Source organism: Alligator sinensis, unplaced genomic scaffold, assembly GCF_000455745.1.
Source record: "Alligator sinensis unplaced genomic scaffold, ASM45574v1 scaffold445_2, whole genome shotgun sequence".
Lineage (NCBI taxonomy): Eukaryota > Metazoa > Chordata > Crocodylia > Alligatoridae > Alligator > Alligator sinensis.
In genome coordinates, this window is record NW_005842081.1 from 2,060,793 (window position 1) to 2,073,924 (window position 13,132).

The 13,132-nt window shown below is 44.9% G+C and overlaps 1 protein-coding gene across 4 annotated transcripts in view; it reads right to left on the reverse strand.

Moving 5' to 3' along the window:
* Positions 1 to 13,132, reverse strand: part of NELFA (negative elongation factor complex member A) — a 47,835-nt gene that overhangs the window by 13,807 nt on the left and 20,896 nt on the right. For all 4 annotated transcript variants that reach the window (XM_025204450.1, XM_025204449.1, XM_025204448.1 and 1 more), the window contains exon 8: positions 5,235 to 5,346. In XM_025204450.1, coding sequence (XP_025060235.1) covers positions 5,235 to 5,346 — 112 coding nt within the window. The remainder of the gene's footprint in view (positions 1 to 5,234; positions 5,347 to 13,132) is intronic.

Here is a 13,132-nt window from a genome sequence, read left to right on the forward strand (position 1 = left end):
CTCAAAGCAGAGAAACACCTCACGCTCCAAAGGCATCCATGGGTCTTGGGCCCTTGAATTTTACAGCCTGGGTGGGGCATGTGGCATTGCCAGAATCATGGGGTGTCAGCTGAAAGTCCCTGACCAATTTGAGATTCTGGAGGTGATCTGAGCAACCAAGGCCAGGTGAAGCAGGGGCACCAAGCCTCTGAAGCAAGAGCAAAAACCATGCACTAGGAACTGTACCCTCCCACATCCACTGCTGCTTCTATCCATCCGCCCTTACAGCCTGCCATCCACCCCCTTCACAGCCAGACCACCACTCACCCCCAGATACAGAAACCTCAACAGGCACCACCGCAGGCCATAGACAAACCCAGACCACCTACTGCCACCAGCCAAACCCAGGCACAGAACTGGTACTATGGGGAAATAAAGGATCTCATCGCCATCTGGGGCGAGAAACACATCCAGTGCCAGCTTCAGATAGAGCATTAAATCAGAGATGTCTTCAAGTGCATCACCCAGCAGATTCAGGCAAGGGGTCACACCAGACAGAGCAGTGCCTCACCAAAACGACATTAGTGAGGAGGCATTACCGCATACTTGATTCTAGAAAGCAGGCTGTAGCAGGGGGCAGACCATGTCGTTCTTCAAGGACCTCTCCCATATCCTTGCCCAGAGCAGGACAGATGGCACTTCCCATGCCCACAAGACCAGGGGTATTTCAGAGGAATTGCCCACAGGGAATCCCCTGGAGGCGGCAGTAGCGGGGGCCCTGCAACGTGTTATCCTGAATAGGGACTGCAGCTGTTCCAGAGCAAGTCCTCTCACACGTCTCTGTGCCCCTCTTAGAGGCATGGAGCATGTACCAGCCCCCCATACCAGTGCACTGGCAGAAGCCACAGGCCCCATGGCCAGTTCTTCCAACACTTCTCACGAGTCAAACCCTTCGTGAGGATGTCGTGCAACCCACGATAGTAACGTTTGACCCAACTCCACACAAGCCTGATGTGGACTCAGGTCCCAGGGGAAACGCGAAGCCCCAGGGGTGGGGGGGGGAAAAGGGGGGAGAAGGAAGGGGCCGTAGGCCACCACAGACCATCCCCAGTGGTCACAGCCCTCTCAGGCCATGATGGCTGAGAAGCCCACAAAGGGGTTGAGGCTGGAGCAGACGTGGGTAGAAATGTCGCAGCATAGGGGGAAGGTGAATTGCTCACTTTCCCCACACTGCCACACTCCCCTGCTGAAACCTGGAGCCCAGCCAAGACACCAAATCCTCTTCCCCACCCCCTGCTCTTGGGCACTTAAGACAGCATGTCCCATTCAATGGGATCATAAATCTGTGCACTTGACATGTCCTTGCCATTTCCATCAGGGCCATGGTGCACTCCATGGGAGATTCGAGCACAGATACCCTGAGCACTTGTGTGTAAACAGCTGCCCGCTCCCCCAAGACACTCACAGAAAGGCATCAATAACATCTGTGGTGCAGCAGGAAAAAGAAGCCAATAACATCTGTGGTGCAACAGGAATAAGAAGAGACATCCCCTTTCCAAAAAGCCCCCAAGCCTCCCTCCCTCTGAGCCGGAAAGGGATACATGTGATGGAAGGATTCCTGCATGGGAACCGTTATCTCAGCCACTCAGCTCTTACTGCCAGGGCAACCCCTGGGCTCCACGTGTGGACATGCTGGTAAGCAGTCCAACAGCACTCTCCTCCTCCCCCCCGCCCCAATCTCCTCTGATCCAAACCTTGGGTGAAGTCCAATGGGTGCCAGCTGATTCCAGTTCTCACAGCATAGGCACTCACTGTACTGACCCCTCAGGGCAACCCCCAACCTCCCTCCCATGACTGTGGGCCCATCGGGGGGTGGCTTGGGTGTTCAGCTCTGCTTGGGAGTCTTTGGCAGCCCAGGGAGCTGGTGGGGCATGCTGCGAGACATGCAAGAGCTCCCCTACACGCTGCACTCAGGCTGCGCAGGGAGGCTCCGAGGCCCCCACCACATGCGTTCTGCTTCCTCCTGACCTAAATGGAGGCACTTTAAGTAAAGGTTGAAAAGTTAGAGTGCTTCCACCATGGGCTTCTTGAACGCCTCTACTTCACCCAGTTCTCAGCCCATTAGTGCAGATAAGGACATGAACAGAATAACTTATGTAACAGGAATTGCAGAATTCAAAACTAGTCCCCAGATCATTTGTTGTTTAAATGCGGACTTAAAATGAGAAGGAGTTCTCTTACCAGGAGTTGGCCTCGCCAATGAGATTTCAATTTTCTCCCCAAGCAGAAACCATTAGTAAAATAAATCTCCCAAATCAGATTTGGAGCCTATTCCAAACCTAGTCTCAAAAAGTTACAATCCAGGGAAAGTCCCACACAGACAAAAGGCAACTAGCTGGCCACATTCAGTAACAGCTTTTGACACATGGTTGTCTTCATGCCTCCCAAAAGGTTTCACAATCCCTGAGCCTGCTATGACATGCATTTGAGTCTTGGTTAAGCAAAGACGGTTAAATATTATAAAACAGGCAAATGACTTGAAAAGCCTAAATCCTACCGATTCTTAAGTGATCTAGGCATTTTCAAAAAGTTTACCACCATATAATAATAAGCAACATTAAAAGCAAGTTAGGGCAAAAAATGAGGGATCTGAGTATCCAAATGAAACTGGACAGGGACCACTCAAGCAAATATCTGAAAATATCGGCAGGCAGAATCTACATATGCGAGTTGGGAGTTTCAGCAAGAAGCGCATTAGTATGCGTTTTTGCAACAAGGATTGAAGGATTTGCCAATAGCCAACATAATGCAAAATATTTTTAAAAACCCTTAAAAAGCCACACGTGCACAGAGCCTGAAAAACCATAACAAGTAAATGAAAGGGAGGAACGGTCAAGAAGAAATATACCGCAAATGGGCAAAGAGGCAGGCACACACAATCAGAGGCTTTCAAGAAATTTTAGATCAAATCAAGTATGTCTGGGCAACTTTTTAGAGCACAGGCTACCACTACCCCTGCAGTGCCCAAGATACCTGCTGCTGACTGTGCCATACACTGCTAATGCACGCTCCTAATGGCAGTGGAGTAGAGGGGGCAAGTCTAGCAGTATAGAGGGCCAGAAAGCATCATGGAGAACTGAAGAGGGCATCAGCAACATGCTGCGGTGCAGTGCAGAGAAAGGGGATGCAGTGGGCCAAGCTGCATGCCACGGACCCCCTGTGCCACTACAGGTAGGGTTTGGATTTTCATGGGCTGGATCCAGCCTGCAGGCTGTAGGTTGCAGACTGCTGAACTAGAGCATGGAGAGAGGCAGAAGAGAGTAATCAAGTGGTGAATGGACTGCATGCATCTTGTACAACTGACTGTCCATTAATTATGTGCAAGGCTAAAATGCGAAGAAATAAGCAGCCAAAACGCACAAAAAATTTGCCCACTTAAATAAAAATTCAGTTCTCCTATGCCTCTCTGCCCTTATGATGCTATAATTTGTTTTTGGCCCTGTTCACACTGACTGTGGGCTACAGTCCATTCAAAACTGGATACACCATTTTCAATATTTTTCCATCCGAAGTAGAACGAAAGAATAAATGCAAATGAAACAAGTTATTGATGCAAGAACACTGCTGGAGGCTCGTAATCCTGGGCCTCTCATTTTAAGCAAAACTGTACAATTTTTAGAAAGAGAGTGCTATTAAACCCTCTAAAAATGAGGTTAACCAACTAATGGAGTTAGTTGGCTACAGGCTCTGGAGAACACAGCCTTTATGGCACAGCGATGTATGTATTTTATGAGGTGGGAAAGTTTGTTATATACAGACTATGGAGAGAGTGGTCTCCGGATGAAAGGACAGCAAGGGAACTGTGATTCCTGGGTTCCACATGTGGCTCTGGCATTAACTCTAGTGATCTCAGGCAAATCATTTAACCTGTGTCAAAATTTCAAATCTGTAGAACAGACAAAAACCTAGACTTTTAACATCTCTCTCTCAGCTAAGAAGTGTTAAGATCCTTAGAAAGAGAGCACAGCTCCTCCAAAATTATATTAAGCCAATGCTCTCTTTATACAGCATCTATTAAAGCAACTTTATATTTGTTGGTTATAAAGAGGAGATGGAAGGAAAGTGTAGTGAGGAAACATGAGACAAATACAAGGCTCAGAAATATACATGTTGATTTTTCTACAATTCAACATAATGCCTATACCCTAAAAACTAGCACTAGGGCCTGTTAATGCTGATGCTCTTTGACCAGGGTCTTTCCAGAGCTGCCAAGTTTCAACCAGAGGGAGGTTTATTCAGAGAAACGTGGAGCTTTGCTTCTGAGCCACGCACATGTATGCTATGCATATGCCTCTGTCAGTGGTGAACAGCAAGCCATAGCTCACATACTGAAAAGTAAGCACTGCTACAATGACAAGTCTGCATGAGCAGTTATAGCTTTCATATGGTTACATCAATTCGTGTCGACTGAAGCATCCCAAAGTGCTTTAATAACAAAGGCCTATTATTTATGTATGTTAAGGCATCTTACAGACATACAACACGATAGGTCTCTACCGCAACAACGCTGCAGTCCAATTAAAAATCTAGATAAGTGGAAAGGTGGAAAAAGACCATTTTTTTAAAATGCTTTGATCCAAAATATTCTGTCCTTTCATTCTTGACCATCCTCTATTATTGAATGTAATTTAGTTTAACTTTTTTAAATATTTAGCCATTTAAGCTATTCCTAGGAACCTTTATAAAAAACAAGGGGAAGACAGAGAGTGGAAAGTGTTCAACCACGGACTGTATTAAAGTAGGAAGTCTTCACTACAATTAACACTTTAAAATGGAGATGGACACCCCCCTATACCAGTCCCACAAGGCAAATTTCAGAATCTACCCACATTACTGATGTTTTACAATCAGATTTTCTATTAAAAAACCAAGCAAATGAACTATTTAAGAGTTAAAACCTGAAGCTGCTTAGCCTTCAGTCAGCCCTGTAACCAACAGCAATTTAATAAACACAAGGAAAGAGCATTTTCCTTCTTTTATAAAAGGTGTGTAGAATGGTGAGTCAGGCAATTGAAAAAGAACCCAAGGACCCATTTTGACAACTCTTAAATCACACAAATAGTCCTGTGGAAATCAGTGGGATTACTTATGGCAAGAAAGTTTCAGTCCTGCATTTGTAATGCTAGGCAATAAAAATGTACAAGCAAACCAAACGTAGCAAAAATGCCCAGCAGCAAGAAAAAAAAAAGTTTTACCTGGCTGTGTTTCTGAGCTTGGGATATAGGAAGAGGATGGCACCACACTGGGGGTAGCAGGCAAATAGCTTGTAGAAGGCAGAGCTGGCTCATTGTTCAAAGAGCCAAGTTTCTGTAAAACACCAAACAATTTTTGAAGTTCTGTAGCTTACTGTATGACCTCATGAAGATTCTTATATTTTTCAATGCAAATTTCAACCTTAAAAATTCCACTAGTATGTCTGATCCTCTATTTTTCTGTAGCAATTACTCTTCCACTGAGTTATGGGAAACTCTTTCAGTTATTCAGCTGTAGCTACAGCAATTTAGCTATATTAGTAACTCTTACTAAGAAGAGACAGGCTTCCCTCATTTTAAACTGCTTCTAAAGTGACATGCGAGCTAAACATGAAAAACAAACCAACCCACCCACAGTCTGCTGTAAGAATGTTATCTGCATGAGAAGTTCTACTGGTATAGCTGTTTAAAGACTATCATTTCCTAATGTAGATAAACTGTAAGACATATCCCGAAGACATTATGTCATTCAAAGATTATACAGAACTAGCATCTTGCAATGACAAAGAACTATTGCCTTACATTATTTGAGGTACATAGTTCATATAGACTCCATCACTCCTTTCTTCAGAAAAGTGTTATCTGTCAAGGGCCAGGTCTGCAGCCTTGCAGTGTGCAAGCCCTGTGATCGAGGTTATAAAAAGGAACAGGACGCTCACAGCTGCCCCTTAGCTTCTTTACCAATGACGAATCCCATGTCAGGACTGCACATCAATGGGTATGGAGGATGGATTGTGAAATCATCTGGAAGAGTCAGTTACTGTTAAGTAACTTTTCTTTCAGGAATTGTTTATTTATATTCTACTCACAGATATGAACGAGAGAGTTATTTATAAATATGAGCTGAAGGACTGCCCTAAAACCTGCTCTGAAGTAGAGGCCTGCATCAAAAAATACTGAGTAGTAAAAGTATGAACTGAACTCCACTGCAACAGCTCCACACCTCTTAGTCATAAAGCTTTATTCAAGAGGAAGGAGAAGCCATTTGGGTTCAGGATGCACATGTCTCTATGATGATACCATTGGTCTCAAGTGTGAAAGTCTCAGGGAGGTGCCGATCAATCAATCAAATCCTGTCCAGATTAAAGGACAGCAAAGTTTTGCTTCAGCTGGTAAAGAAAGATTTAGTGGAAAAAGACTTGAAGCTAAAAAGAACAACATCTCAGTTTTCAACTACCTTAGACAAGACCATCCAGGGAACTACAGATCAGTCAGGCTCACCTCAGACCCTGGAAAAATCACGAAGCAGATCCTCAAGGAATCCATTTCTAAGCACTTGGAGGAGAAGAAAGTGACTAAGAACCGTCAGCATGGATTCACAAAGGGCAAGTCATGGCTGACAACCTGACTGCCTTCTATGATAAAGATGACTGGTTCCATGGATGCAGGGAGAGCAGTGGACATGACGTACCTTGACTTTAGCAAGGTTTTTGATAGTCTCCCATAACAATCTCACCAGCAACCTAAGGAAGAACGGGTTGGATGAATGGACTGTAAGGTGGCTAAAAAACCGGCTGGGTGGTCAGGCTCAAAAAGGGTGGTAATCAATGGCTCAATGTCTAGTTGGCAGCCAGCATCAAGTGGAGTGCTCCAGGGTTGGTCCTGGGGCCAGTTTTGTTCAATACCTTTATCAACGACCTGGAAGATAGAATGGAGTGCACCCTCAGCTAGTCTGTAGGTAGGAAGAGCAGTAGATAGGCTGAGGGGTACGATTCAGAGAGACCTCAACAAAATTAGAGGACTGGACCAAAAGAAATTTCATGAGGTTCAATAAGGACAAGTACAAAGTCCTGCATTTAGGATGGGATGATCCCATGCAGCACTATAGGCTAAACTGCAGCCCTGCAGAAAAAGGACCTGGGGGTTACAGTGAAGAATATATAGAATATATATCTATGGTCCTGCTTTGAACAGGGGGTTGGTCTAGATAACCTTCCAAGGTTGCTGCAACCCTAATTTCCTGTGATCAGACAAAAATCGACAAGCAGCCCTGTACTTATGAAACACAGGACTGAAGGTCTATCAGGAGGACCTGGAACTTCCCTACCCTTCTCATGAAAGTGCAGACCACTAGAAAGGGTGCCCTCTTTGAAAGGCGATAGTAGAAGAATGTAGCCAACACTAAGTTTTCATCCCTCCCCGGAATCCCAGAAAGATTTATGCTGCTAGAAAGCTCCTTTCAGAATTTTTTTTTAGTGGATATGTCTGTACCAGAGCCAAGTCTGTGACTGCCACTGGATGGACTCCAACTGAGATAGAAAGGACACAATACGTTTCACTTCTCTCCATGATAATTCTACATACAGCAAATTATTTGCTGCTTTTAGTCCAAACTATGCCTTAACTTGATTAGACTGCATCCAACTCTAGTTACAGCAATTCATCTTCTGGCACAGCTGTTCATAACATTGTCTCAATTGCTGTAGAAGACTTCCTGAAAGGAGTGACCCATGCTTTTCTATGAGATTAGCTAGGAATGGCTTAGAACTGAATGGGATAGCCCTTTTTCCTCATATGTTGATAACTCACTATCCCAGAGCCACTTCAGCACAACCTTCTCTGAAATGAAACAACCTGCATGGGTGCAGGCTCTCTAGTCCTGGAAGAACCGTCTTCTTGCCACATGCCCCTTTTGTGGAATGGCCAGGGGAAAAGGTTAAGGAACCTTCAACGGAAGCACGAAGCAAGAAACTGTTTTTAACAAAGGGCATTGTTGAAGGTAATTGCTCTACGCGCGCACAAGTGTTGCAGATGCTATTTCCGCATATGATCCAGAAAGTAAACATCACTCAAATCTTTTAGGAAGTATAATCTTGTGTTTGTGTCACTACTAAACAGATTATTACTGTGAAAATGTAGATCTTCCACAGTTGCCTGGACTTCAGAAACAAGTCCTCTCCATGGACTGCCACCTTGATGGGGTGAAGAGGCTTGTATGTACTGATAACCCCAAGAGCAACTTAGTTAGGAGTCTTGTACTCCTGGTAGGGTCACCCATGGCAGTAAGGTCAAAAGTGATGCATCAGACAAAGAGCAGTCCAATATAAAGACCTCAACAGTGGAGCAGGCAGATGCAGAAGGCACACTTCTCAATGGCCATGAAGGCAGATATAGGCTGCAGTGGAAAAGTAATCCCAGACGTCTTGGATCTCCTTGCCACTGGACACAGATTTCTCCTCTGTCAAGGTCTGGGCGGTTGCTGATGCACAGCAGCCTCCTCTCGTAAAACAAATCACTAGCAGGCTTCTCCCACTGGATCCAATATCTACCATAATAACCAATCATCAATACCCATAACTTCTACAAAGTCCTGCAGCGATGGAAAAGTGGCAACAGGAACAGACAAAATGATTGCCAGGAGTTCCTAGTCATGGATCCACACACAGGTGGCAGTTTTGTGTTGGTCGCTTCACCCTTGGTATAGGACAGAAGGGTGATTCATCAGCTATGATTACTACCAAGCAGTCATTTTTAGGATCCTCTTTGCTTACCCCGCACAGGGAGGGGGCTAGAAAAGGTGCCCCAAACATAGACTATTCCATCTTATCCTACCCTACCCAAATAAATAGCTGCTTCCAGGGGGATCATTCAAATTGCAGTCAAAACAAAGATGTCTTCTGCATCCTGGAATGTAGGACCCTACTAGATGGCCTAAACAGTGACAGATCTGAATGCAGAACACGTATTGTTGCCCAACAACTCTGGTGATACAATATATCAATATCGCTGCTCTCAGCAAGACCAGACATGCAGGCGAAGGCCATTCTGATGGAGATGGGGGGGCGGAGGGGTGACTATACATTCTTATGGAAAAGGAAACCTGGAACTGACATGTGAATACATGGCACTGGTGTGTATTCCCTGTTGGCATTAATGAGCGCCTCATGATTCTGTACCTCCAACTGACCAACAATTCATTTGCTACTGTCATCAGCGCATATGCCACAACACTATGCTGAGAAAGAACAGTTTTATGCTGACCTTGCTGAAATTTTGACTATCATCCCCAAAGAAAATAAAATCATCCTTCTTGGAGACTTCAATGCGTAGTCAATGAGTTGGCCAGGACCTTCAATGAGTTGGCCAGGACCTTAGCATGTGGAGGGGCACCATTGGGAAGGAAGGAGTGGGAAAGTTCAATTCCAACAGCATCCTCTTACTCAGTAAATATGCAGAGCATGACCTTGTCATTACTAACACTATCTTCAGACAATGTGACAGGTATAAAACAACATGGCAATACCCCCACTCAAAACAATGGCACCTCCTCTACTACATCATCTTAAAGAGCTCATGATCTAAAAGATGTCCATATCACACGTCATGAGAGGAGCCGACGACTGATGGACCCATCATCGTTTAGTGAGATCAATCGTGTTCGATGAAACAAAGCAACCCAAATTAATCCAAAGACAGTACAATATCAAATACCTTCAGACTCCTAGACATCGCAAAGCCCTCCAAACATATTTCAGCAAGATACTTGCCAATCTTAGGATTGAAAATGGTAACACTTGTGTTGAGGACGATTGGCAAGCTCTAAAAGGAGACCATCCACAAGGCTTCCATGGAATCAACTGGTTTTATTACCCAATGCCATCAGGACTGGTTTGACGAAGATAATGCTGAGATCAAAGCCCTTTTCGATCAGAAGAGAAAAAGCTTTCTGTGACTGGCAAAGCCATCCTACATCCAGTCAGAAGCAGGGAACTTTTTGATGGCTTAAAGCTGAAGTCCAGAGGAAGATTCAAGAAATCAAAAACAAATAAGAGGGAGGAGGTCGACATTGTATACCTAGGCTTCCAAAAGGTCTTTGATCTAGTATCCCATAATGTTCTCACGGGAAGATGGAGGATTGTGGGCTCAACTGCTTGACAAGTAGGTGGGTAGGAAGCTGGCTGCAGGGTAGGACCCAGAGAGTTCTAATGAACGGATCTGTGTCGTCCTGGCAAGAAGTGGCCAGTGGTGCCCCTCAGGGATCTGTGCTTGGTCCAGTGCTTTTCAACATCTTTATAAATGATTTGGATGTGGGGGTGAAGAGCTCACTGGCCAAGTTTGCGGATGGCACCAAATTACGGGGGAGTATGGTCACACTTGAAAATAGACTGCAGATACAGGCGGGACTAGACAGGCTGGCAAGTTGTGTGGAACGAAACCAGATGAAGTTCAACACTGAGAAGTGTAAAGTGCTCCATCTGGGGTGGAACAATCCCCAATATACTTACCGGTTCGGTGGCGCCAGACTAGCACCACAACTTAAAGGGACCTACAGGTAATAACAGACTATAGTATGAACATGAGCCATCAGTGCGATGCTGTTGCCAGCAGGGCAAACAATACTCTGGCACGCATCAACCAGTGCATCTCAAGCAAAACCAAGGAAGTGATTCTTCTGCTTTACTTAGCATTGGTGAGACCGCAGCTAGAGTACTGCGTCCAGTTCTGGGCACCACACTTCAACAAGGATGTAGAAAAGTTTGACAGAGTCCAGAGAAGAGCCACCCGTATGATCAGAGACTTGCGAGGCAAGCCATATGAGGAAAGGCTGAGGGACTTAGGTCTCTTCAGCCTAAAAAAGAGAAGGCTGAGAGGGGACTTGGTAGCAGCTTACCACCATATCAGGGGAATACATCAAGGGCTCAGTGAACAACTGTTGGCCACAAACACCTGGAAGACCGTTTCAGACTTAACACTAGGAAAAAACTTCTTCACTGTTAGGGTGTCCAGACTGGAATCAGCTCCCTCCAGAGGTGGTGCAATCACCTACGCTGGAAATCTTCAAGAGGAGACTGGATGGTCACATCACTGGGGTTAGCTGACCCCAGTTGTCTTTCCTGACTAGTACAGAGAGGCTGGACCTGATGATCTTGTACGGTCCCTTCCAGCCCTTTACAATCTATGAATCTATTAATAGTGGGAAAAGAAAGTGAAAGAAATCTAACAATTTGTTGACAATCATGACATATGGAGCTTCTTCAATGTAATCAAGGCTGCATATTACCCCACTTAGGTCTGAAGATGGTAGCACACTTCTCAAAGATAAGTCCATCAAAAACAATTGGAAGGTGCACTACCAAAGCTCCGAACTCAGAATCAATGGTGACTAATGAAACCATTGAAACCATCTTGCAGCATCCAGTAACAGAAGCTCTTGCCAGTACATCAACCTCTGAAGTCCAGCAGGCAATAAAACAGATCAAGAACAAAGCATCTGGCCCTGATGGCATATGCCAGCTGAGGTCTTCAAAGTAGGCAGGGAAACTATGACTAGCAAATACCACACAGTTTCTAAAAATCTGGAATCACTGAAGGAAGTCCTGCTGACCTACAAAATGCCAATGTTATCACCATTTTTAAGAAGGGAGATGACTCTGACTGTAGCAACTATCAAAGCACTGCCTCCTTTCCACTGCTGGGAAGATCCTTACTCAAATTTTGCTGAAACAACTGTTCCCTCTGGCTGAGGAAATTCTTCCTAAGTCTTAATGCAGCTTCAGATCATTATGAGGCATCATGGACATTAACTTTGCAACCTGACAGATCCAGGAAAAGTGCCAAGATCAACACCAGGAACTGTACATGGCCTTTATTGATTTGACCAAAGCCTTAGACTTTAACTGTGAGACTCTATGGAAGATCTTACCAAAGTTTGGCTGCCAGTGCAGTCATCATCCCCACTCTCCTCTATGAATGTGAAACATGGGTGACCTACTATTATAATCTCAACAGAGGCGTCACCAATGATGCCTCCAGGAAATCCTGCACATCAAATGGGAAGATCACCACACAAACGCCAGCATCCTTATTGAATCCAGCGTTACCAGCATTCAGTCAGTGATCCTCAAGCACCCAACATCACTGGAAGATGAAACATTGTGTGCAGATGCCCGACTTGGTTCCCCAAACAAATGCTACACTCCCAGCTTAGTAAGGGCCTGAGATCTCATAGTGGCCAGAGGAAATGCTACAAAAAAAAAAAAAAAAGACACATTGAAGGCATCTCTCAAGAAAACAGATGCAGACATCAAGAGTTTGGAGGAGCTAGCTGCCAGTTGACTCCAATGGCATTACAACTTCAAACAAGCAAAAGCCCGTTTTGAGGTAAAGCATCTTCCCTTCAAAGCAGAAGAGAAGGCGGATGAAGGAGAGGACAGAAATCCCAGCCTGCAACCTATTCTCCCCTGGGGAAAGTTCTGCAACTCCTCCAGACTGATCTGTAGCTTATGGATTGGACTCTTAAGCCATCTCAGGACCCATTAATGAGCTGTGGTAGAGATCATCCTTGAATCAAAGGATTTCCAACCATGACAGGCAAGGGCCTCAAGACAGTATAGTAGCTTACATTACTTTACATGGATTTGGTCTTATGCAGTGGTTTTTCAATCTTTTTTCATTTGCGGACCCCTAAAAATGTTTTTAAATGCAGACCTGTTTAGAAATTTCGAATGGAGGAGTGGACCACTTTGTACTGAAGTGTAAGTATTCACACACTTTTGATTGATCAAAGTAATCTTTTGCAGGTCCTTAGACACAATCTGCAGACCCCCAGGCGTCTGTGGACCACAGACTGAAGACCACTGTTCTAATGGGATAGTAAGCATTTCTTCTCATTATTAGGAAACAAGGAGTAAAGAGCTAGAGGTTGTCAGGAAAGAGCTCATCTCCATTGAGTTCTTGCTCTCCCTTCCTGTTGTTGATGTGTTGGAGAAGATGCTTAGACCTGCTAGATCTACCAGGGTGATCTTTACTTGCAGACCTCTCAAGAAGGTTGTTTCCTGATGTAAGGTTGCTATTCCAGAGACAAATAGGGCCACCATTAGCAGATGTAATGAAGGGAAAGA